This window comes from Micrasema longulum, unplaced genomic scaffold (assembly GCF_059751315.1).
Source record: "Micrasema longulum isolate JH-2025_06_02 unplaced genomic scaffold, ASM5975131v1 h1tg001253l, whole genome shotgun sequence".
Classification (NCBI taxonomy): domain Eukaryota; kingdom Metazoa; phylum Arthropoda; class Insecta; order Trichoptera; family Brachycentridae; genus Micrasema; species Micrasema longulum.
The window spans coordinates 99,116-126,859 of record NW_028278440.1 but is presented as its reverse complement, the minus strand read 5'-3'; the positions used below and the strand labels follow the sequence as shown (position 1 = coordinate 126,859).

The 27,744-nt window shown below is 34.5% G+C and overlaps 1 protein-coding gene and 1 long non-coding RNA gene across 4 annotated transcripts in view; one reads left to right on the top strand and one right to left on the bottom strand.

The window, feature by feature from the left end:
• Positions 1–255: 255 nt before the first annotated feature.
• fln (flightin) overlaps positions 256–27,744 on the bottom strand; it is a 30,415-nt gene continuing 2,926 nt past the window's right edge. For 2 of the 3 annotated variants that reach the window (XM_088234525.1, XM_088234526.1), the window contains exons 2-3: positions 14,658–14,829; positions 256–2,550 (exon numbers count right to left, since the gene is read on the bottom strand). In XM_088234525.1, coding sequence (XP_088090651.1) covers positions 2,244–2,550; positions 14,658–14,821 — 471 coding nt within the window. In that variant the 5' untranslated portion in view covers positions 14,822–14,829 and the 3' untranslated portion in view covers positions 256–2,243. The remainder of the gene's footprint in view (positions 2,551–14,657; positions 14,830–27,744) is intronic. The other variant, XM_088234527.1, reaches the window with a different exon arrangement.
• On the top strand, positions 19,415–22,501 carry LOC148276253 (uncharacterized). The gene is made up of 2 exons (XR_015823814.1): positions 19,415–21,470; positions 21,516–22,501. It is a non-coding gene; the product is annotated as an uncharacterized LOC148276253 (long non-coding RNA).

The window sequence follows — 27,744 nt, the reverse complement described above, 5'->3', positions numbered from 1 at the left end:
GATCTTCCGCTTCTGATTCCCATTCTTTCATTCGTTTCGAGGTAATGCTCTTATCAACCGCAATCAAGATCCCACCACCATCTTTTTTTGTATTTGATAATCTATCTCGTCTAAATACTTCATACCTGTTGTCGAAAATTTTCTCCGTCTCATGTTGTTTTAATTATTTTATATCTTTTAAGTGTTAACATAAATTGTGTCCGTTTTTTTCTAAATGAAGAGAAAACAAGAGGACACAAAGAAAAATACAACAAATTAGTCAATAATGTACTTTCCTTTATTAGTTTTAGGATCTTCACTGCGCAAATATTGCGAGCAGCTTTGGCAGCATTATTCCATCGACTAAACGTGAACAGAAGACTTTCATCTACTTGACATTCAAACAAAAAAGTAAAAGCAAACACAATATCTTGTAGATCAGACAATTTTCTTTAAAATGACTTTTTCCGTTTTCTTTAACTTGTGGAGTTATTTTGGTGTTAATTTGGAAAAAAACGGACACAACTGGTGACACCTGATGCTAATTTAAAAGTGCGTGTCCCAGAGATGCCTAAATGCGTTTTCATAAAATGCTTCTTCCAGAAATGAACTAAAGTTGTGGACAGCGAACATTCGCTCCCATCGTAGTATACGAGTACACACGTAAACAATGGAGGCGGATTCTTTTTATAAATGACATTTTTTCAAAACAATTATCAAATTCCCTACCATCAAACATTAAACCGGCTTTCTACACAACTAATAATATTGGAACATGTTAAAAAATCACAAAGACAAAGTCCATAAATATAATAAATCTGGAATATACCAATTAAATTGTAATGATTGCGATTCAATCTACATTGGAAAAACTATAAGAAATTTTAATACTAATATATGTAAAAGAACACTTAAGATGCTTAAATAATAATAATTTTTCTGAATTCGCAAATCATCTGATAGAAAATAATCACAACTTCAATAAAGACACTGGATTAAAAGTACTTCATGTTGAAAATAAAATATTTAAATTAGACAACTTAGAAATCTTAGAAATTAAAAAAGCGATTCATAATAAGAAAATAATAATTAATAACCAAATAAACAATATTTCTTTTAGTCCTCTCCTGGCTTACTTCGAAAATAAGGATATCAAATTACCACCCGTGTAAGAAAAAAACAATTGATTTATTGGGTCCACGTGTAGTATTTAGTGAACATGATAGAAATAAAATAAAAAGGAATCAATTCATTAGTTACGTAAACCTTGACCTTTGAAGCTTGTTTGCTTTGAAACCGGTCGGTGAAAAATAAAAATTAGTGGTTAAAAACAAATTTGTTTTATTTATTTTATTATAATGAATGACCACAAAGTTAGTGCTTCAAATATAAACATAAAAAGTTGTTTATTAAAACTTTTGGCAGGTTCACGTGGCAGGCAACATAGAAAGTTCATCCGACTAACTAGGTGAACTGTCAATTTTGGACATTGCGAGCAAGAGCTGTGTGAGTATACCTAGAATACGAGATATGGGACTTGGCGGTCAAATTTGGAGCATACCTACATTTATTTTTCTCCATAAAAATGTAACGTAATTAACAAAGAAAGTACAATAAAAAACTGTTATTTTTTGTTATGGTTTATTTAATAGTTTCAAATGAATAATTGACAAATTTGGAAATGTCTAATATGTCTGTTGGAAATTTCACTAGTAATGATTGTAAAGAGGTTATGCATATGCGGACATGGGAAAATCTGCTCAGGGGGACAGTCGGTGGTCCATAGGGCGGCATGCACGAGACGACGTTTTCAACTTAACCCGATCCTGTAAAATGTAAGGTACATTTTCACATTTGTTGTCAAACTTAAGTAATAGATATTAAAGCCAATGAAGAAGCCATGGAATGTGACAAAGAAGCGAATAATTTAAAAGCTGAATTGAAATTGTATACCACGCTGCAGCATTCTAAAGGTAGAAAGTAGTATTAGCATCGTTTCAAATAAATACTACCATAATTTGTGCAAAATCTTAAAAATAAAATTTGGAATTTTTTTTAACAGCAGTAAAGTTGATATTTTTTGTACTGTATTCGGGATTTCATTGCTCCTTGGACAGCCCCGCTTCACCTTACTTCCCCTTTTTGAATGTATCGTAAGCCAGTATCTACAAGTCGGCAAGTCAGTCCGGCCAAAATTAGGTACATTGCTAGTTGCAAGGATGATTTTTAAAACAGGAGTTAGAATGGTTTGCGGGAATGCAGGCTCAGATAGAGACGGTGGTGAATCCTAGTGAAGAGTACTTCCTGCTGATCAGTGACTTGCTGTGGTAGCGGTGGAAGCGAGCGCCCGAGCTGATGTGCGAGAGCAGGCGCGCGTCGTGCTGCGCGGCGCGCCCGGCGAAGGTCGCGCCGGGCCGGCTGACGTACGTGCGCAGCGCTCGCTCCGCCCACGTCTGCGCGCGCGGATTCTCGCCGCGCCCCCCCTGCTGCCGCCGGTCCAGGAAGGCGATCACGTCATCGTAGTAGTTGTGGCGGTAGTCGTACAGGTAGTTGTACTGCAGGAACTTGGGTCTGCAAACCAATTACCTCCATTTATTTCGTTTATTAATCCTTCTACAGTGTGAAATATGTACATACGAGTATACGTACATCTTTTATATGATAAGTTTTCAAAACAAAAATCAAGACTTATATGAAACGAGCACATATTTATTAAATGAACACAATCGAAAGTTTGATATCAATTATTGCATTTAGTCCAAACTAGATACGTGCGTAGTACGTATACATGATTATTTTTGTGTTTCGGTTTACATAAATTGTGGGAACAGAGAATTTCGATAAATAGGCGTTCGAACATTGCTTTCCTGTCACTGTCTTGCAGATGTTAGAATAGACGAAATCGACGCTTCGCTCTACCATTTTCCGCACCTCAAAGCTGAACTGATTTTGTTCTTTTTTAGGCAGAGTATCAGAATAAAATTTTCTGTACCGGTATGTATTGCGTTTTTAAAAAATAGTTATATTTGTATACCGTGCGCCCGACGACAACACATAAAACTGTGCTTTTTTACAGCTTTGTATCTATATATAATATCTATAATGTGTAAAAAAGAGCTCTGCGCTGGTTTGGACATGTGAAGCGAGTGGACAACGAAAGAACGGCTAAAAATATTTATTACAATGCGAATGTTCATGGATGCAGAAATAGAGGAAGACCGAGAAAGACATGGCACGACCAAATCTAACAAATAATTGAAGATGGGCATGGTAAAAGTCGGAATAATTGGTGGGCGTGCATGAGAAGATCTACGAATGTAGAGGAAGCGAGATCTGAATGAAAAGATATAGTGATGTGGCGTTCTATCCTCTCTGCCTATCCTTACGGGAAAGCGTCGTGATAGTTTATTGTTGTTATTGTAAAAAAATCATTTCTCTAGTGCCATAATTCAGAGAGAAAATACGTGAATACGTTTGTATGAAGAAAAGTCAGACCGCGTTTCCTCTTAAGATTAAACATAATTAAGTGTACTTACAAAACTTTACAAAAATATATTTAGTAAAAACCGTTCGGATAAACGTAAAACAGATGTTGGTACTTTTCATTGGTAAGTAGGTACCTAGGAACTTGTTTATTATTGAATTCCAAATCTAAAAATAACAGATATTCAAATATTGAATTTAAGTAGGTACCTAAGTACTTGTTTATGTTTGAATTCCAAAACATAAAATAATTTATTATTTTCAAATAAAGAATTCTTCTAGCAAATGTCAAACTCTGCTCAGGAATGCGATTTTCAAAAATGTATCGAATTAATCATTTCATTTAATTTTAGTATAACCTAAAATCCAGTAAAAAGAAAGGAATGGGTAGAAATTATAAGGAATTCAATTATATATGAATGGGATCCATAAAAAAACGAACGTTGTCTGTAAACATTACAAATAAACTTTTTTTATACACAAAAAAAATAACATCCATCCAGAATTAAGAATAGTCCAGAAGGAGCGTAGAATCATGTTTGAATACATCGGACTGTGTCCAATAATTCCCCCACTATGCCCTTCTTTTGCCGCGCGCATTCGTGAGGTCGCACCGTTATGTTGCTTGGTGGGGAAAATAAAATCATAACACAAATGTAAGGTAAAAAAAAAGCAATCTGTCAATTTCTCTAAAATTTTATTGTGCACGCGGAAACATTTATTGACCCAACGGAGTAGATAAGTAAAGGGTCATTTAGAATTAATGATCTTTGAACTTGAAATATAAAACAAATTTTATTTTACATAAAACGGATATTTTTATATCATGTTATATAATATTTGATGTTTTAAAGAAAATGTCGGTCAAATGTCCACCACAGAGTTGTTTAATCAGAGATCCAATTTTCATTAATTCTCTCATTAGATGAGAAAAGTGGAGTAAACAAATTTACTACCCTGGCAACACTAACGAAATGTTTATTTTGTTTCTTCGACAATCTCACAGATTAAAATGTTTGACCCATTAGTTTCTTTGTAGACGTCGCTCAGTACGCAACTCCTGATTAGAATTCAACTATGCCGTGTTGTGTCCTTTTAAAGTGTAGAAATACTATTAGGATCTTAAAGAAACAGGATGGAATCACATTTAATGTATAATTAGCAAATGAATGTGTATGTAGCAAATGCATTACATCAAAATTGAATTATTTTGCTATCTGTCAGATTGGCGAAGAAACAAAATAAACATTTCGTTAGTGTTACCAGGGTAGTATTTTTATCTAATAAAAAAACTAATGAAAATTAGACATCGGATTAAACAACTCTGTGGTGGACATTTGACCGACATTATCTTTAAAACATCAAATATTGTACAACATGATATAAAATAAAATTTGTTTTATATTTCTTATTAATTCAATTACTCTTATTAAATGACTCTTTACTTATCTACTCTGTTGTGTCAATCAATGTTTCCGCGTCCACAATAAAGTTTTAGAGAAATTAAAAAATGATTTTTTTACTTTACATTTGTGTTATGGTTATATTTTTTTGTTTTTTTATGATAATGTCCTGTTTTTTTAATTTGTTTTAAAAACGCTCCATAAACATTTATTTATTATTAATTTGGCGCGATCTAGATTTTGTCTTTTGTATAAATTTTTTTAATGAATGATAAAAAAAATATATAATCATAAAACAACGTAAAGTTCTCTAAACACTCTCCAACAAAGGGTTGAGAAGGAAATTTCATTTCAACGGTTACAGTGCAATATGTCGCAACTCCCCAACCCACAAAGAATATAAAAATGACTTGAGGATGCAGAAGTGCTAAAAAATTAATTATTTATGTACTGGCAAAATGTCGGGGCCCACAAAATTCTTTGACCTAATCCTAAAGCTAGAGCAGGTGCTCCTAAAATTAGGAATCGATAAGTCCAATCTCACTTAAAACAATACGTCTCAATTACAATATTTTGAGTTGTTTGTTTGTGTGTAGACTAAAGAGTAGATTTCACCCTTTGGGGAGACGTTGAGATTAACAAACTACAACAGAGATGGAGAACATTTTAAAGATGGGATATGGAAGTTTATGCATTTACAGGGCTAAACCTTGCTTTACTTCGGGCTTTATCTTGTGATAAAAAAAAATCATATATATTTAGACCCCTGTATGTGTGGTCTTACGTGTCATGCACAAGGCTGAGGTACTCGGAGAAAATCGTTATTGTTTGTCTTGGAAATGGGATGTTCGATTACTGATTATCGTTCATTACCTTTATGATAATAAACCAAAATCATATTCATATTTGTCATATAATATGAAAAAATATATATAACATTTAAAGTGATGATAGTTAAACATAACGTGCTTCCCGAATAATTAGTAATAATTGTTTAAATGGTGGCTAAGGTGTAATAATACAACTTTCAATTTATTCACTAATAAGAATTTGACGAATTCAAACAATACGAGTCGGGTCTGCAGCAAGTGCAGTGATGTCGCGACGGCTGATAAATCATTCATATGAGAGAAAGAGATTGACCATTTTGCCTGCGGCGGTACAAGTGAGGCGACATACAAAATACTGGGACAGGAGCGACGAAACACCTTAAAGTGCTCCGAATGTAAAAAGGATGCCTCCCTTAATGAAATGATTGATCGACAATTTACCGATTTAAAAAATAATATTTTAAGTAAACTGAAGAAAAACATTTAGGATTTTAATGACAAATATGACAAATTTTTCACTGGTTTGCAAAATGAAATCGAACAACTCGAAATATCTGTTAACAACATTGAAAAAATCAAGTCGGAAGTTGATAAGATAAAAAGTAGTAGGCAGCTGATTGGAGGATTTCCTGATAGTCTCCAGAGCATCCGGGACAACAATAAGAAAAATGAAGATAGGATCACCGAACTGGAACGTAAAATCGAATACGAAGAGAGAAAAAAAACAGATCTCTCTCGAGTTCCGGGGCATTCCGGAATTGAAGGATGAAATGGGACAAAAACTGAAAAACATAATTTCAAACATCTGCAAAGCAACATATTTTATTGAAAACCCTTAATGAGGCGTTATTTTATAGCTGGAAAGCGGTCAAACTAAACATAATTCACCAAAGTATACGCACTATGGAAAATTTGGATGACTTTTTAATTTTCTTGTGTTATATAAAAGAAAATGTTACTTTTGATATCATTATCTTTTCAGAATGTAGATTATATAAAAAATATATATCTAAACAAATTTCAGACTACAGAAAATATCACTCGGAAATACCATTAATGTGTGATTCTTAATTTGTATGATTTATATTTTAAAAATTATTTCTGATTATCTTTTTTGCATTGTATTCTTTGGAATTTGATTATTTATTACATTTACCTTTTTTTCTAGATTGTGATTCTATGTCGTTATAATTTGATCTAATTAATTTTACTATGTATTTTTATTGTTATTTATTGTGGCTTGACACGGGCATAGCCTAAAAAGCCTTAAGTTCATAAATATTTAATTTTGTAATTTTGAATGAATAAATAAATAATCAAAACAGTGGAGTCGTTGTGTACATCCGGGATAATGTAAGCGCAAATGTGAAGGAAATATTGATTGAGCTAGGTAATTGTCTCAATATTATAATTGACGATTCTCTTGGTATCTTCACTATTTATAGATCCCCATCATAAACTAATATAGAACCATTTTTGGACTCTTTGCACCTCATTTTTCAGCAATCCAGCGGAAGCATGCAGGGTGTACTGATAAGAGATATTAATATTAATGCTCTAGGTGAGAAACGTGGAGTCTGATGTACCTCATGGCGGAACACAACTATATATGTAATGTTCATACTCCTACTAGAGTACAAGGAACCTCAGAATCTTGCCTTGCCCATGTCAACACCAGAAATGTTCACAATGCAACTACATTTGCCATACACAACACAATAACCGATCACTACACTAAAGGAATTACTATCAAACAGAATACTCAAAAAGGTAAACCGACTTCTACTAATAATTGTTCATTTGTAATGAATTACGAAACCCTTCTAAAAGAACTCGAAAAAGAGTCGCGTAAAGAAATATTTCAACAACACAAATTACAAATAATGCGATGAATATATTTGTTCAAAGACGGAAAATTATATTCATAAAAACACATCAAATAGATATGTTTCCCACAAAGAAATTCCTCTTACACCTTGGATAACGGATAATGTAGTAAAATCAATTCATAAAAGAAATCATTTACACAAAGTGACCAAAAAAGACCCTTTAAACGAAAATAAAAGAAAATTGTACACTAGGTACAGAAATATATGTAATAGTGTAGTTAAACGGCGAAGGAGTTATGTTATAAAATGTTGTTAGGTAACGATACCTCTGCGAGTAAAATGTGGGAAATAACTAAAACAAAAGTAAAAAGCGGCCCAGAAATAACTTCCATTCGCTTAGCTGATTCAGAAATTACAAATGATCCCAACCAAATTGCTCGTTGCGTTGTGCTAATGAATATTTCACATCGCAAACTATACGAGCCGCGGTTGTTGAATCGATTACGAGTGAGTTACCCCGTTACCCGTAACGCGCATTCATTCGAAACATTTTCTACATTTATCGAATATTCCGCTTGCCGACGATACATTGCCGACAACATTCCCGATGAAATAGATTGCGTAATAGGCGTAGGTCTTTTTCCGCATCTATTGTTATCACATAAAATATCCCCGCCAAATTCGAAGCTTGTGGCGATAAAATCTACATTGGGATATGTAGTCATGGGGGAAAATTCACGAGTAAATATGATACACTCATATTTTGCTAGGATAAATAATTCCGACAGTTTAGAGAATATAGTTGAAAAAATTTGGTCTTTAGAATCCGTGCAACCTCGGAAAATATTAAGCCCAGATGATGAAAAATGCGAAAAGATTTTTTCTCAAAGCGTTTCCCGTGGATCAGACGGGCGTTATAAAGTATCCTTGCCTTTCAGTGCGAACCCTAATAAAAATAAATATTTTCCTCGAAAATAAATTAAATGCAGTACCCGGTTTGCGTACGAAATATAACGAGACTTTTAAAGATTATGTCGATCGAGGATTCCTAAACCGAGTTATTGATGACCGAATCTCTCGTATCGCTTACTACATTCCACACAGGGCAGGAGGGCAGTTAACCGTCCTGATAAAGAAACAACAAAGGTCAGAATCGTGCTTGACGCAAGTTGTCAAACAACCTCAGGAAAGAGTCTGAATGACATATTATACTGTGGACCAAGCCTGCAATCGAATATTTTCAATTTATTAATCAATTTACGCATTTTCGCTATAGCTATGTCAGGTGACACCGACAAAATGTATTTTCAAGTACAATTAATTCCGGAACACCACCCCTTTCAAAGAATACTTTTTCGTTATCGTGAAAATGACCCAATCGAAAAGTACGAATTTCCGCGTGTCTCATTTGGACTAAAATGTTCACCCTACCTCGCCATGAAAACAGTTTCTCAACTGTGTTTAGATGAAGCTTCTAACTATCCAGAAGCTGCGCGAGTTGCATCTAAATATTTTTACATGGATGATTTTTTATAATCTGTTCCTTCTTCAGAAGAAGCAGTTAAATTGCATAAGCAATTAGTAGCAATGTTCGCTAGTGGAGGATTCAATTTAACAAAATGGATTTCAAATTCACCGCCGTTTTTACAAAGGGTTTCTGAACAAACCCGAGCAATTAATTATCTAAATTTCGAAGATGAATCCGAAGCCAAAATTGTTTGCTTAAGATGGGCACCAGTAACGAATACATTTTCATTTAAAATAACATAAGAGCCGCAAGATTTATCTAAATACACAAAGCGTATTTTACTATCTAAGACCGCATCTTTATATGATCCACTTGGACTTCTAGCACTCTTAACTTCAGGCATGAAACTGGTAGTTCAAGAATGTTTTAAACGATAATTAGATCGGGATATCGAAGTATCTGAAGATATTGCGAAACGTTGGGCACAGATACAACAGGAATTAGGTAATTTATCATACCTAAAAATACCGCGACATATTGTAATCGTAGTTGACTCGTACGTAACTTTAATCGGATTCGCTGACGCAAGCGAAAAATGTTATGGCGCAGTGATTTATGTTCGCGTTGGTTCGCTCAATGCTGAAACCTCAAATGTATCTTTACTTTGCGCAAAATCGCGTTTAGCTCCTCTGAAAAAGATAACACTAGCACGCTTGGAATTGTGCGCCGCTCATCTCTTAGCTGTACTCGTTCAAAGCATTATCGTTCATGTCGAACCTCATTGTAAGGTTGACCGAATTGTCGCTTTCTCTGACTCCACTGCCTTAGCATGGATTCATTCGCCTCCACATATATGGTGTACGTTTATTGCCAACATAATAGCTGCAATTCAAGACATTTCGGATCCAAATGTATTCTGTCACATCCCCGGAAATTTATATCAGAGCGATTTGATTTCACGCCCGGTTACACCAGATCAATTAATCAACAATCCTGATTGGTTTACGGGACCAAGTTGGATTTTACAACCTGAGAGCGAATGGCCTGGTATGTGTTTTAAAAGGGAAAACTTTCCTGCTAGCATGCCAGAAGCAAAACCTGTGTCTTTAATTCATATTACAGACCCGGTCGAACCGCACCCCTTTTATGAACTCGTTAAGCGAGTTTCTAAGTGGACCAAACTATTAAATTGTGTAGTTTATATTTTGAGATTAGCTAAATTCTTAAAACTGCCGGACGTATTACTATTTCAGACTTATATGCCGCAGAAATGCGTGTTATTAACTGTATTAAAAAATGTCATTTTTCTCTTGAGAATAGCGCGTGCAATAGAGACGCATAATGATTGTAGACCCGCGATTCGAAAATGTGCCTTTTTGTGTGTCTAGCAACTAAAGCTAGGGTTTCCTAGGACAGCGGTGCCCGTATTTTAACGGCCGTAGTGAACATTGATACGGTTGACAGCCGTCGTAACGGTGACTAGAGAGTGGTTTCCTATAAAAATGGTGTTGATAACACCGTTAAAAAATAAAACCACTCTCTAGTCACCACTACGACGGCTGTCCACCGCATCACCGTTCACTACGGCCGTTAAAATACGGGCACCGCTGTCTTAGGAAACCCTAGCTTAAGGCTGTTCACCTAGAGTTATATTCAGATCTAAAAACTGAAACGTTTGTCGCCGTTTTTAAATGATTCCTCGCTCGCCGTGGCTCTGTGAGTTTAATAGTCGGTGACGGCGGACGGAATTTTATTGGGGCGCAACGGTATGTAACCGAAATCCACTCATTATTGAGAACTGAATGTTTCAGAGCAATCATAAAAGCATTAACACCACGGAGTATAGAATTTGAAGTAAATCCTCCATATTCCTCTCATTTCGGAGGTATATAGGAAAGTAACGTAAAATGCGTGAAAACACATCTGTACAAAGTTATCGGAACGCAAATACTGACATATGAAGAGCTTAATTCTGTTCTCATTCAGATTGAAGCACTTGTGGATTCCCGCCCTCTTTGCGTTTTGAGCTGTGGCCCCTCAGAGCGTTTGGCTTTGACTCCTAGTCATTTCTTGAATTTAACACCGCTTAAATCAATTCCTACTGAAAATTTGGAGCTTATTCCTATAAATTTTGTCTCACGGTATGCGTTAATTGACAAATTTGTTCAATCATATTGGAAAAGATGGCACGTTGAGTATTTAAGCTCGTTGCAAAATCGAGAAAAATGGAATACTTCAGCAAATCCTATAACCATTGTAAAGGTTGTAGTAGTTCGCGAAGACAACTCCCCCTCTTTGCTGGCCTCTTGCCGTGGTAGAGGAAGTTTTTCCTGGAAAGGATGATATTATCCGGGTTGCGAAAATCAGGACTAAGAATGGTTAAGAAAGTTATCTGAGACCAGTTATACGCCTCTGTCCTTTACCCATTCAATAATTTTCGTATCGAAAAGTACCTATAAACCGCCTAACTTTGTATTATTATTGTATAGTAACATTTATTTACTCGAAATTTAGTATATATATATCTATTTTTTTTAATAGTACTTAACCCGCACGTAATGTATATACTCAAAGGCACCTTTTCTTAAGATAATATCTCTGTTGGAGTATCACTCCAAGGCCGGGAGTTATGGCTGCGCCGATATTATGTACATATATATTCATATTTATAATTTTATATATATTTTATAGTACCCTCAAGTCCCTCACCGCCCAGTAGTTTAGTTAAGAATTGACTACCGAGTCGTCTACCTCGCTGCCGCTAACCGCTTCGCACCGCGTACCGCCCCGCTCGGCACATAGCAAAACCACCTTAAACTAAGTGAGAAGTGTGAAGTGTCCCAGAGCCATCTCCAGCCTCCAGTCACCAACAAGATAGATCCGGAAGGTAAGAGATTCTTGTAACTTTCTGCTGGGATCCAAACCCGTCTCCTTAGTTCCTTTTCACCGCACCGCTCCGCATGGCCACATGGCCTCTCCACCATCTTTCCTGCATTCTGCTTCAAGATTATGGCGTTATAAACTGAAAAATGGGCACTGAAATAACAGATGTTCGATACTCTGGGAAGAAATATCATCGCATGGACAATGGCCATCATTCCTTAATTTAAACCTACATATATAGGTAACCTCTCGTGGCTCCGTGTCCGGTACAAATTTGGGTCGTTTCGAAAGTACTGATTTATTTCTTATCTTATTTTTTGAAATTGGTGTTGTTTATACACTCATCTTTTTATTTTTATACCAACCATACTTCTAAACAATGTTCCTATATTTTATTTCATTGTATTATTTAAAATTTATGTTGTTAATATACTCATCTTCTTTTTTATACCAACTTTATTTCTAAACCCCTGAATCTTACTAACTTCAAAATACCGAATTGAGTCACTAGTGACTTCTAGAAGTACGGAGTTGTTTGCAACTACGAGTACATACGAAGCTACTAACTATGCACGACACTCTCCGATTCCGCGTTTACATTCCTTAGCCAACAAATTTACTTGTGATACAGACATTTTTAATACGACAATTATTCATTTGAAAACGTTCTTAAATGCACTGTTTAAAACTGATTATTAATGTCGTAATAAAACTTTCTTTTTCGTGAAATTTTTTCTCTGTTTTTGATGTGTATTATTATTATCCTATCTCTTTCTGAAATTAATGTATCAAATATTTTTGTGTACCATATAATATATTTATATCTTATATATACTTACTGTAAACTAATTTTTATTATTTGTTTTTAACATTAATTTGTTAATACCATTTTTTTACACGTATATATGTATTATGTATATTTATATTTGCTTAAATTCTTTACAAGTTATATACAACTTGCTTTTAAATTCAATCAATTTTCTTATATCTATATTTTTTACTATGTAAAGTTTCACTTTTTATTTTGCATGGCAGTATGCTTTTTATTGTTTCTACATGTATACAAAAAAGCGTTGTCTATTACTATATACCTGTATATTTTTTGTAAAGGCCCCTTGGGCGTATTGTAAAATAAGTAAAAAATGAAATAAATAAACACTGTTCTATCTTACATTGCTTTGTATTGTATTTTTTATTTTATGTTATTTATATACTCATGTTTTATATAACTTCCATGTATGTAAAAGCCTTATGGGCGTGAAAAATTGGACAAAAGAGTATGGCTTACTAATAAACCCGTCTAAAACACAAATTATGTTTGCAGGTAGTCAAAGATTGCTTAGTAAGCTAGACATACCTCCATCCGTAAAAAATCTAGGAGTACTAATGGATGAACATCTCTGCTGGCGAGCTCATACTAATGAATTAAGCCGCAAAATATTTTTCAGTCTACACTCACTTAGAAGGTTGCAAAAATTCTTACCCATTAGTACTGAATGCACTCTTGTACAAGCATTACTACTACCCATTCTAGATTACGCTGATGTTTCCATGACTGATTTAAGCTGTGAGCAACTCGATAAACTTGAACGACTTCAGAATACATGCATAAGGTACATTTTTGGTCTTAGGAAATATGACCACATTTCTGATTATCGTAGGCAACTGAAATGGCTCAAAATTAGACAGCGGAGAGTCTATCACTCCCTCTCACTTCTGTTTAATGTACTTCATAGTCCTAACGCTCCTATATACCCGTGTGCAAAATTTCAACGCTTATCAGTTCATGGTTTACCTCTTCGTTCTCATTCTCAAGGCACTCTCTTAATACCCATACACAATTCCTCTTTCTTCTCTAACTCATATAGTGTCCATGCGGCTCGACTGTGGAATCATCTCCCATCCACCATCAAAGATGTTACTACATTATCTCTGTTTAAATCACGTCTGAAGAAACATCTCCTTTCTCTTCCTGAATCTCTCCTCCTTTCCTTTTTCCTCTTTCCGCTTTTTTCCTTTTTCCCATTGAGTAATAGTTTTGATTTAAGTAATTTATAAACAAATACGTTTATTTCTATTTTTATATACTTTTAACTTTTTAATCTTTTTTTTTTCTATTGAATATGTTCTGTAACTTGAATTATAAAAATAAAACTTTTATTTTATTGGTTGGTTGGAAGAAATTGCCATTTGGCAATAAGCCCGCCAATGTACAAATAACATTATGAACAAAAAGTTAAATAAATAAAAATGAATAAAATAAAATATGAATATATGTACACAGGTCGCAGTTACGTCAGGAGCTTATATAGCAATGACCTCTAATCTTCAGAGTAAGAATACTAAGAATAAGTAACAAGTTAGGCTGACTGCCAGCTGACAAGTGACAGTGAGAACAACGCTTCGTAACGGGAACAGAGCATTCTAATCGGCGCGGCGCGGCGCGGCGGAGTGACAACAGGTTCCCTCAGCTGCACGCGCCGCCGCCCGCCCCTGTCTGGAGCGATGGCGGCCGCCTGTCACGTAGAGATGGCGAGGGTCTGATGTCTAGCAAGACACCCGATGGCACAGCGCGGGCTGAGCTAAGACCATACCCCCATGCCCTGCCTGCCTAATATTATATAACGTATGTTTGAATGTTTGCAGACAAATACTGGGTTAAAAGTAAAACTTAAAGAGTTTATCGAGATTCAAGATTAATTGATGTTTCAGCAGAGATGGAGAACACGAGAAAGAAATATTGAAGTCTTCATTTTAGTATTGTTTGTATATGTTGGTATACCTGACCCAGTGTTTGAAAATGAGCTTCTTAGGCCCTGCGTCGACAGGCTGGGCCTCTGACTCGGGCTCAACGGGGGCTTCCTCCGCGGGGGCTTCCTCTGCGGGAGGCTCCTCCTCTGGGACAGCCTCGCTGGGATCCTCGATAACCCAAGGTTCATCTTCCATGGCTTAGTCTAAAAACAACGTATAATTATTGTGATGTTCGATGATACCAACAGATGTTATTGGTTGATAATATGTACAATGTTAGCGTTTTCGCACAGAAGTGTACTTACTGTATAAGGACAATTAAGGTTTTGTGAGGGATCAATGATGTTATAATGAAAAGGAATTTCGCTTGACGTTTCGATAGAGTCATTTTAGGATTTGTGTTAAGGTTTTGCAAGTTTTGTCTTGATAATTTGAGGTACTTATGTGTTTCGGAATGCGAATTGTTTTTCTTTCGTTGTTTGAGTGCATGTTATATTGGGCGAATTCTTTGAATATTTACATATATGTAGGGGTGTTGTGTCGTTGTTTATTTTGTTTGTGTTACTACGTTCTGTCAAACATGACAATTTTGCCCAGCCATGACAATTTTACCCACTGCCGAAATCCTTAACAAAATCATGAATTAAAGTTAGAAAATATACTGGTATCATTAGAATTACATTTGGTAAGTACATCTTGATAGTTCCATGCCAAAACTAAATATTCAGTTTACCGCCAGTTTCAGTTGATATCTTGAAATTTGAAGTTAAAATAGATGGTCTGTTTTGGTATATCTATAAAATGTGTCAAAACATTTGTTGTTGCGGAATTTGTGTTGAAACGAGGAAAGTAAGTTTTATATATTTCATTGCATAAATAATAACAACGCCATAGAAAGCATTTCTGTATATCTATTTGAACAAACACAATAGATATTTAAGTGGGCAAAATTGTCTTAGATTCCTTAGCTAGTGTTTTGACAATTTTGCCCACGTCTAGGGTTGTCAAAACACATTATCCAAGACAAAAGCCAAATTACAGAAAAAGAATAATACATCAGCCGACCCGAAAAAAATTAAAGTACCTTCTGCTTAAACAAAATAGAAGATATAAAAGAAAATAAAGTAAACGACAAAAACATGATTTTAAACGAGGTAACCGGATGTTTTGTTCAAACTGGCCCATAAATCAGATTTTTTGCCAAAGATTTAACAAATAATTTTTTAAAACTCTGATAGGGGTTTCAATTTAAATACAGGCTGAAAATGACAAGCCAGTTATTCTGTTCGAAACGTTTTATACAACACAGCAATAGTCATCACGACGAATATGAACAACGTGCCTCCGAATCTTCTGCCAAGGAAAACGAAAAAATAATGTCTGATCCGCTTGAAATTAATAACGGTAAAGGAGGCGCTTTCGTTTTAGTAAAGTTTAACACTGTTGATACGCAAAATGACAAATATTATGTCCGTTAAGTTATCAGCTCATGAACAACCATAATTTTAATATTGTTATGTCATTTGTAAGACGCAAACGTAATGGTACTTTGTGTGGCCTTAAATTGAGGATATTGCTGATGTATTTAATTAGAACATAGTGAAATGTTTGCCTGAACCTCTCATCTTGCGTCAAGGTTTTCACAAATTCAATTTAAACTTTAAAAACTACAAGATTGGGTCATTTTCTGTGAGTAAATTAAACATAGTTGTAGATACTTAAGGCTGTAGTCTGGTAAAATGTGCGCAAAATTAGGAAATCATACGATTTTGCTATTTTAAAACTATTTTAAATGTTTTTTTCAATCGCGTAATAATAAAAAAAAACATAAATTAGATAAAAACAATAATTTTTAAAGGTATTTCTATTAAAAAATATACTTAAATGTTTTATGTAACTAAAATATAATTACTTTTGAACCGGCAGATAACGTCATTTCAAATTTAGACTTAACTTAGGTATCTGAGATCTCAATAAAGACTAAGTATTGAACTAAAATTTTGTTTTAATAATTTGAAGATAATAAATTTTACATAAAAGTGGTGGCAGCAAAATCTTAATTTTTTGGTTTTGAAAAGAAATACAAGCATTTTAAAACACATACATTTTTGTGACATTTTTATTTATTTTTACGTAAAATTATGCCTTTGGTACCACCTTGGTATGCCTTACCGCTACCAATAAAGGCAGGTATGAAGGTCATAAAAACGTTTAAAAAATAGAATAAAACATAAAAAATATTATGTATTTTGTACATAAAATACAATTTCAAAAGATATGTAATCGAGTAAATAATTCCACTTCTGTACCAAATTAAAAATAAAGAATTGTTTTTTGCTTTCTATATACACATTTAAAGAAAAATCATTTCGAGAGCTTGCTCCTTTAATTAAAAAAATCGCATCGGAACTGAAATAGTTTGTAAAAAAATTGCAAAAGCGATTTATAATTTATTGGCTTATGCATAGTCAAACACGAACAAATTAAAAAGTTTAGAGATAAACTTCTTTGGTTTTGTTAAAAATCCAATTATGTGTCAACCCTGGCACACAAATCCGCATTGTATAGAAAAATTGAGGAAATAGTTGACAATTTTGCCCACCTATTTTTCGCATTGATTTTATAATGGTAGTGCCTCAATGATGCTATTGTTTAAACATTAACAGCTTTTTTCGCCCAAAAAGAAGTAATAAACCGTATGATAAGGATGATAACACCTAATATAACAGTTAATGACCAAGTGGGCAAAATTGTCAACAAGTGGAGATAATTTTGCCCAGCATGTTTTGTCTTCGAAAATTGCATAAATAAAAGAAAAGCAAAGGTTGTGTACTTTCAAAAATGCTCAGAATAATTAGTATCACTATTCAACAAAATGGATAGGAGTTGTCCCATACAAAAATTCTATGATATTGTAAAAGTTTGCTGAAACTGGGCAAAATTGTCACGTTTTACGATTCTTCTTCCTTTAAATGTGATATCTGGGCAGCATGGCCGCGGTCCCAATTTGGACTCTATATTTGTCACTGTCATTCAGGGAATCTAGAATAAGGCGTACGTACTAACAATGTGTATTTGGTTGATCACAGATTGACAAAACTGCAGTGAGGGGTACAATAAAAGCTTATAAAGTTTTTTCTCGTATTTGTTATTTTTTCCATTTGATTGTAAATAAAAATTCATTTTTTTCATAAATAAGTTTCAAAAGATTGATAGAATATGAGAAACTGAAGAAATATAGTAGTATTTATGAATAGTTTTGGGAAAGGGGTGGGCACTTTCATTGTAATGTTTGGATATATTTTTTCAATTTTTGGAATCGGATTGTGGTCACGTGTCTATTGTTGAGGACTCACAGATCAGAGGTTCGAGGTTCAAATCCAACTCTACCCCAACTTGATTCCTATTTTCTAATAGTGAGTTAATTACAACTTGTTGAAAATGGCCTCCGAAACTAAATATCTGGTAAATCATAAGAACGCAAATATTTATTTTAAAACATTTTCTTAAATTGATTGGTATATAAATGGTTTGTCAAACTGTCTAATCGATCTAAAAGTAAAGTTGTATGTCAATAACTAGGCCATCAACAGATGTAAATCTTGTTAGATAGCTGTGTTCTAATTTATTTTTATATATCGTGCTGAACATCTGTTGGATAGTAATTTTGTTTCATACAATACCCTTTACTGGTAAAACATTCAATTTATTATACATGAATGGAGTATTATGCCTCTTTTTGAAAACAAATCTGTTTGTAAATAATGTTAAACATATATCTCCATTGAACATTATTCAGGGAGGATTTCTACCGGAGGAGTAAACCCCCGAAGGAAGAAACCAAATTTCCATAACGTTAGAGTTCCTTTTTTATTTCACCCCTCTTAAGTAAAAACAATTGAAAAGCATATATACCTAGGTATTCGTACAAGGTAATGAAAATGGGTTTGGTCAGAGTATCCACTGACTTCTCTATTGACGATGTAATTGAAAATGCCCCTGTGCCACCTGGCATTGGTGAAATTAATGCTGAATGAAGCCCTTATTTCAAAGACCAAACATCAGGAGATATAGTTTAGAAACCATATTAAACTATGATTGTTACTTTTTAGAGCCAATTCTTTCCAGAGCAAATATACCCTTTTCACAATGCTCTGAAAGTGGAATTATATTTTTACCCCACCATGATTTGCTATAATATTTGTAGGTATGGGCACTCAAAACTACAATGTCGGTCTACTCCTCGTTGTTTCCAATGCCGAGACTCTCATTTGGGTGAATCCTGTCAGTCTCTTGAGTCAACTAAATGCGTGAATTGTTCCGAAACTCATTCGGTAGTCAGTTCTACATGCCCCAAACTTTCTTGCCAAAGAACAATTAACACAATATGGTATCCTAAAGCATTTCTCACCTTCAGGCTTTAAACTTTTCCTAGAGCAGGGAAATCTTTAGGGTAGCATCCATCTCAAAATTCCACCAATAGCAATAGTAAAAAACCAGAAAAATATAATCAAAACAATTAAACCTCCCATGGTTAAAAATATTTATCAAAATAAAAATATTCTTTCTTACTCCAATGGAGAAGCTACACAGCCAATTGATAGTTGTGTGAACACCATTAAAATAATTCTGCCTTCAATCCCACAGAGTCCAACCCGGTTCATGGGAGGACTGATTTTATTATTCGGTTACTTCAGATTTTACTTAACATCGTGTCATCCTCTTCCGATACGTCATTCCGACATTCTTCCTAAAAGGTTGTGTGGAACTGATAAAAAAACCCCTCTGTTTTTTTGTATAATCTTTCTTTCAATACGGGGGTCTTCCCAGAAACATGGAAGACGTCAAAAGTAACACCTATACATAAAAGTGGATCTAAGTCATCAGTAGAAAGTTACAGACCTGTAGCTGTTCTTTCTGCACCAGCGAAGGTTTTTGAAATGTTCATATGTAGAATCGTCACTTTCCGAGTAGAGCCATTTATTATTGATGAACAACATGAGTTCAGGAAAGGCCGCTCGGTTGAAACCAATCCAATAGTTTGTACAAACTATGTCACGGAAGCTCTGGATGTAGGACATCGGGTAGACTGTGCATATAATGACTTCACCAAGGCCTTTGATACTGTCGACCATGATGTCTTATTAAATAAGCTGTATGAGATCGGTTTCTCGGATGGTATGTTAAAATTAATGGCGAACTACCTCCAAAACAGAAACCAATACGTTTTCTACGGTCTATTTGCGTCAGAGTGTTTCCATACTTTCTCGGGTGTCCCGCAAGGCTCTAACCTGGGTCCATTATTTTTCTCAATTTTCATAAATAATATTAAAAATGTAATTTTGAACTCGTGTTTTCTGTTTTTTGCGGATGATTTAAAACTATTCTTGAAGGTGTCAACTTCTGACGATTTTCGTCTTCTCCAAGCGGATATATCTAATATATCTGAATGGGGAAGGCGAAACAAACTTAGGTTTAATGTTTCCAAGTGTTCGGTCACGTTCTTCACTAGGGCCCAAAAAACTCTTTTTTTTCGCTCCATAATGAATGACCAGAATCTGATACGAACATCGAATGTTAAAGATCTGGGCGTTAGATTTGTGAGCACTCATGTGACATTTCATGAACACATAGAGACAATCAGTGGTAATGCATTGAAGATGTTAGGATTTGTTCTGAGTACTGTCAGGGTTTTCGAAAATACCCGCGTACTGAGAACTATTTACAACTCCTTGGTGCGAAGTAGACTCGAGAGTGGCTCGATGATTTGGGGGCCACGTGAACTGAAGTACTATCTTATGATAGAGAAAATCCAAAAGAAGTTTCTGAAGTACATGAGAGAGTGCAGGTATTATCCTTGGCTCTACCCTACCGAGTTTCTCCAGGGTATGCTTGGCTACAACAGTTTAGGAGTAAAAGTGTATTTGACTACACATTTTTATCGATTGTTGCGCGGTATGATCGATAATTCTGAGATTATGATGAGCATTGGTTTGTATGTTCCTGATAATTACCTAAGACAGCGTCAGCATAGATTGTTTCATATTCCGATATTCAGGACCAACCTGCCTTGGTTATGCCTGTTGGAAGGGCTACCCCTATGCTGAACAACATCGCTCTAGATATTGATCTGTTCCATGTATCCGAAGGGGTTTTCCAGAGCAGGATTCTCCTACTATTTTGACATGAGTCTCTTTCGTGTATTTTTTTATATTTTTTATGTACGTATTGAATATATGTTTGTAATGTATATGTTATATTTAAAATAAATAAATTGAATTGAATGCGCAGCCTCCACTATTCCACTTCTTAAAACTATTGTTAAAACTATTGTACTCAACATCGGTGGCTCATCAAAGTACTAATAAAACTTCGCACTTGCTATTCTACAATAGAATGGCAGAAGTGCAATTTCTAATAAACACGTACTACCGTCATAACTGTTTGAGCACAAAATAAAGGTCACCGCTATTTCTGCGACCTGGTTTGTTTTAAATCGGAACTTTACAATTCCAGAGTACTCTTGTCTCCATCAAGACTGTCCTTATGAAAAAGCTGGAGTGGCCCCTACTATCAATTCTTCTCTATCATTCTTCCAGATACCTCTCCCATACTCTTCATCATTTCAAGCAGTAGTTGTTACTATCAATAACATTTCTTTTGTCTTCTTATATATTCCTCTAAATCTTAACTTCAATTCCCAGTATTGGGATGCAGTGGTCCCAAAATTATCTGAATCCTTTAATATTCTAGGGGATTTTAATGCCCATTCCCCGGCGTGGGGTTGTGAGTATGCAGATAGACTTGGAAATTTGATTTTATCGTCTATCGATAATCAAAGAATGTGCTTAATAAACGAAAGTTTATTAAGCACATTCTTTTTCTTAAGATGTTATGAACTAACTTAATAAAGCATAAATAAAAATAAATGAATGGAAGTTTGGTTTTTAAATTGAATCTCATATTTTGGACGCGATCTGCAGTTAGTGGCATAAAAAGGGTTTTTCAATTGGAGCGGGTAGATTTTGAAGGCCTGTTGCGGCCATTTCGTTTTAATGACATTTGTCAAATATTTTTTTTATTATTCAGTTACTTATATCAAATCACCATGGCAAGTTACACAATTGAACAGCACGTTCAAATGATACAATTTTAGTATCAAAATAAGTGTTCGTTAGTGCAAACGTTGCGCGCATTGCGCCCATTTTACGGAAGACGTGGTGGCCCTTCATAGTCAATATATTATGGTGTTTAGATGCGGGCAGATGATTAAAGGACGAGCAGATGCGGGCAGATAAAATTATGAACATGCGGTAGTTGACAGAAATTATCAAGAAAAAAAAAAGTGATTGTTGATGTGGGTTGTTATGGATATGGAAAAATGTTATCATAGCAACCGTAGCTACCCATAGCCATATAGACGAGGAGGATAAACTAACATTAAACGTTGGGAGATCACAGGATGGGTAGGATAGGTGGACCTTCACCCACTGGCGGTTCATCCAGCCACAAACCACTCAATCCCACTAACCACTCGCGCAACCAGTTATTTAAAACATTTGAGCATATTATTTTTAGAAATATCTTTAAAAAATATTGTTTTTATCTAACGTATTTAAAATGGCAAAATTGTACGATTTCCTCATTTTTCGTGCGTTTTACTAGACTACAGCCTTAACTAATATCAGCGAGCCACCATGCATTGCATCTACTATGTTGAATGAACTCTTAAGTTGGTGGTTACTGAAATTGAACATTAACTCATGACATCGTCATAACCAGTGCTTAGTTATACAAAAAATGCCAACATCATTACATAAACCAAACTAAATCGTAATTGAATTTCATTTTTCTACAGTCCGATGTTCTGTGTTCTAATTTCCTAATTTGGCCTGCGGTGGTTTATTTTATTTTTTTGACATAAGCAAATTTTCTATAAAAATCGAGTCTGAAATGTTTAGTGCTGAAAAAAATATATTTACAAATCCTGAAATACTAAGGAAGAAATGTGATTTTAGTTAATCAATCTCCAAAATGTATTTATCTACCTACCACCTACACTGAAACTTGTCTAATGGATGAAAAAAAAACTACGAGTATTGTGGCGCACAGTACCTACCAATGAGGAAATTCAATCCCATGGAAAATTGGATTTAAAAAATGTATTCTTGACGAACTACTTTTCATGACGTTACTAGATCTTCTGAATCAATAAATGATAAGAGAGGTGTAGTAGGTTTCCGGTTTACGGGAAGTCAACTGACGAATCAGCAGTCCTCATCGAGAAGAAGATAACTTGAGACGTCACACGCGAAGTAGTTTCAAAAATACAAAACTTTAAAAAAGCATAGCGCTGATAAAATATATGTGAGTTTGTGCTTGGCTTTTATCAAAATAATGTGATAAAAGCCAAGCACAAACTCCGGAATTCTGGAATAACTAGACGCGAAGCCATTACGCTTCCCGCTTATTTAAAAGCAAAAGAAAATTATGAGAAAGCTGTTGCTGCTGCCAAGATATAAAATACATAAGGTGGAAAAAATATTGCTCAATACGAAACAAGCTTGGTCTGCTATGTACAGGGTCCTAGCAAAGAATGACAAGAAGAATCCTCTAATGTTTCTTAAAAATGGAGACACAGTTTTCAAAACTGCTGAAGACTCTGTGCAGGGTCTTTTGAAACATTTTTTTCCAGACGATGACGCCACCTCAGAATTAGTGCTGCACTCTGAAATAAGAAGCGAAGCTCAACTTTCATCGATTGAACCAGACGACCCACTATTTACAAAACAAGAAATAGGTGATATACTACGGAATATGAGCCCCAAAAAAGCACCGGGCAATAACTACTTTACATTAGATATATGCACCAAGGTTACAGAACTATTTGAAAACGAAGTTTTAGAAATGTACAACGCATTTTTACGACTTCATTGCTTTCCTATCTCTTGGAAGTGCTCTAATGTTATTGCTATACCAAAACCTGGGAAAGTTGAGAAAAACGATGGTAAATCATATAGACCGTTTGGGCTCATTCCAGTTTTTGGAAAGGTTTTGGAGAAACTTAAGATAGAAAAAAATTATTGACGTCTTTATTAAAAACTAAGCCCAAAACAGTATGGATTTACACAAAAAAACTTCACAAGGATGTATTCAAGGTTCAGTTTGTGGTCCAAGCTTTTGGAATATAATTTTAGATAGTATTTTACAAATATATTTTGGAAATGGAATTGACATACAAGCGTTTGCTGATGATGTTTTTTTTTGACAGTCAGAGCTCAACTTATGTCTGAAGCCGAAGAAAGAACAAACCGTGTCCTTTCGACAATAGCTGATTGGGGGAAAAGGCTCAAACTTAACTTCTCAGTGGAAAAAACAAACGCAATGCTAGTAACCAAAAGAAAAGAAACTCTTTCTAATTTATTCATGAACGGTGTAAGGCTAGGTTTTGCTGACTCTATCAAGGTATTAGATGTAACCGTAAACAGGAATCTCAACTGGTCACTACATGTAGATAACGTCTGCAAGAAGAATGCCAATCTTTCTGGAATACTTGTGAGAGCGGCAAAACCAACATGGGGGTGCTCTCCTGCGATAATACAGCAAATATATTATGGTTTTATTGAACCTCTTGGAACATATGCGGCCAGATTTTGAGTTGAAGCGGTAAAAAATAAATACAATAAGAAAAAACTTAACAGCTTACAAAGACAATTTGCCATATCTTGTGGAGGATATTGAACAATTGCACTTATCTCAGCTCAAGCCCTAACAGGGTTTACACCGTTAGACCATAAGATTCAAGAAAGAAAGGGCATTTATAATGTCAAGAAATTCGGTAAGCTGTATTCCATTCCAGATGATCGCAAGTATCAAGGAACTGCAAATTATTTCGATTTACCTCACCCGTGTGAAAGAATTCCCGAAAGTATTATTTTACTCGACAAAGATATACCTCTTTATGCTCCCAATGAAATAAGAATCTTTACGGGTGGAAGCCTGCTCGACGGAAAAGTGGGAGCGCCATTTGTTCCTTTTGAGGGTGATAAAGAATTACCAGGCAGAACATTTAAATTAGACTATTTCTGCTCAGCTTTTCAGGATGAACTTCCCGCAATACGAGAAGCTCTGGAATGGTTATTAAAAAAAAACCACCAGAGAGGTGGGTTATTGCAAAAATATTATCAGATTGTCATTCGGGCGTTCAAGCTATAACTGATACTCGGTCGGTAAATTCATTAGTTGTAGATATCCAGAGTAAAATTAAGCATCTAAAAATCAGAGGGATGATTATTCAAATATGCTGGATGAGAGGACATGCTGGTATCGTAGGAAATAAGAGAGCAGATGAACAAGCAAGAGCCGCAACTTGTAAAAGAACGGCACCTTTCTTCTCAGAATTTCCCCTTAGCTTTGCTAAACGCTGTATAAAACAAAATACGCAGCAGTGTTGGGAGAATCATTACCGCGCTTCTTCTGCAGGTAAAATCACTAAAATGTTTTCCCAACGCTGGCTGATGCAGCAAACTTCCGTCGTCATCAGCAAAGTAATTTCGAAACGACCCAAATCTCTACCGGACACGAAGCTATGAGAAGTTACCTATATAGGTTTAAGTTAAGAAATGATGACTATTGTCCATGCGATGATATTTCTTCACAGAGTATCGAACATCTGTTATTTTAGTGCCCATTTTTCAGTTTACAACGCCATAATCTTGAAGCAGAATGCAGAAAAGATGGAATATCCTTAACAGATATCCAAACTGTCGTTAAAAGTAGTTATAACGCGCAATTGTTCTTGGACTTTGCAACAATGGTGATTGGACTCATAAAGGTAATGAACCAAAATCAGTGATCGAACATCCCATTTCCAAGACAAACAATAACGAGTACCTTAGCTGTGTACACGAGTTACATGACACGTAAGGCTACTAAATACTAAATACAGAGGTCCAAATATTTTTTTTTTTTAAAAACGAAAAGATAAAACGATACATAAAATTTATTTAAATATACATATTTTTGGCTTAGTTAATAGTCTATTAACATATAAAAAAAACACTGAACTTCCTCATCAAAGCAGAGATGGAACGTAACGGCTCGTAGAAGGTGTTTATGGTGAACAATGATTGTTTTATGTATTTTAAAGTGTGTTTATTTGATTGTAGTTGTTTCACAGATTGTACATAAATTTATTTGTCCCAAATCAGTTACCGTATTTTACGGGAATAGTATCCAGTAGCTCAGTCATAAATAACTATCGATGTGCTAATTAGCGACGTGATAACAATTTCTTACCATAGTTGTTTTATAGTCTTTATTCAATAAAATATACATATTATTACAATATTAATACAATATAAAGAAAACAATGTATTGAGATATATTTTGTCCCGATAAACTATTCAATAATAGTTTGTCATGTTTATCGTATTCGCGATCACAATGTAACATCCGTGAATACCTAACATTATATATCAACATATTTACGTTTCGAGTCGTATAATCCTGCTGCGCAATCACATATTTGAATTTCACCAGTGTAAATATAAAAAATATTTTAAAACTGCTATTTTTATTAATTAATTTATTATTTATCATGCTATTTATTGCATTTAGCCGGCGGCGGCGTTGGCAAGCCAAATATCAAGAAAAGCAATCGCCATAGTAATTGTTTGTAATTTAATTTTCACTTTTTTGTATTAGATACTCCTTACTATTTTGCAAATGCAATATATTGTATTATTTTTTAAAGTAAACGCCGATTTTGCGCCAGTGAACTTTATTTACGAAGAAAACAAAAAATAAACCGACACAAGCGTTGACTTAGAGATTACACACCGCTGCCCTAGTTCCTGTATGTTCAATAGACGATTTTGCAAATTGTACAAAAGACATTTTATTTGTTTTTAAAGTCAAATAAGTAAAATCAGTAAGTGGATATTGGCACTCAAAAAATGCTGAAAATACTATTTAATAAGGGAAAAATTAATCATTCTTTAGCTACATGAACGCGTAATAAGATAATGAACATATTGTCTATTGAACATACAAGAACTAGGGCAGCGACACGCGTTGGCTTATGACTGCGATAACTATTAAGAAATTATCGAGCCTTTTAAAATCGCTAACACATTTAACGAATATTTTGTCGGCGTTGCAGATAACATAATAAACTCAAGCTCAAAACTTCAGGAACAATTCGATAATATATTAATACATACCACAGATGAAAATGATACCTCCGAATCAAATAATCTCTCTTGTTTAAAAAAATCGAAGAAGAGGACATTTTGAAAATAATTTGTAATTTTAAAAAGGATCATTCTAAAGGTCCCGATAAAGTTTCTGTGGAAACATTAAAAAATATTAAAAATGATGTTTCTAAACCCTTACAATATATTTACATTTTATGTATGGAAAATGGTGTCTATCCGAAATCATTCAAGCTCTCCACAATAATACCAATTCACAAAAAGGGTTCAGCTTTCAAAACGGATAACTATCCAATTCTATATCCAATTGTTCTTAAACATGTCTAGAGAATAGAATCATGGATTATCTAGAAGGTAATAAAAAAATCTCACAAAATCAATTTGGTTTCCGAAAAAAATGAAGCACTTAGGATGCAATTTATAAGTTAACAGAGGAAATATACTCCGCAATAGATAATAAAAATAAATGTTTGGTAATTTTCCTTGACCTTAAAAAAGCCTTTGATACCGTAAACATAAATAAATTAAAAAACTTTGGCATAAGAAATAAATGTCATAAATTATTAAGTAGTTTCCTCTTTGATAGGACTCAAAATACAAAAAATAGAAAATGAAATTAGCTTGCAAAGAGAACAAAAACATGGTGTTCCACTAGGGACAATTCTGGGTCCACTATTATTTCATATATATATATATATATATATATATATATAAATGAATTATGTGATCTTAAAGTAGAAGGAGAAATATTGTCATATGCTGATGACACTGATATTATTGTTTATAATAAAACATGGGAGTCAACATTTAATGACGCTACAAAAAGTATTACGATAGTTAATAACTGGCTTGAAACAAATTTACTTAGTTTAAATAATTAAAAAAACATGTATTTGCCTTTTT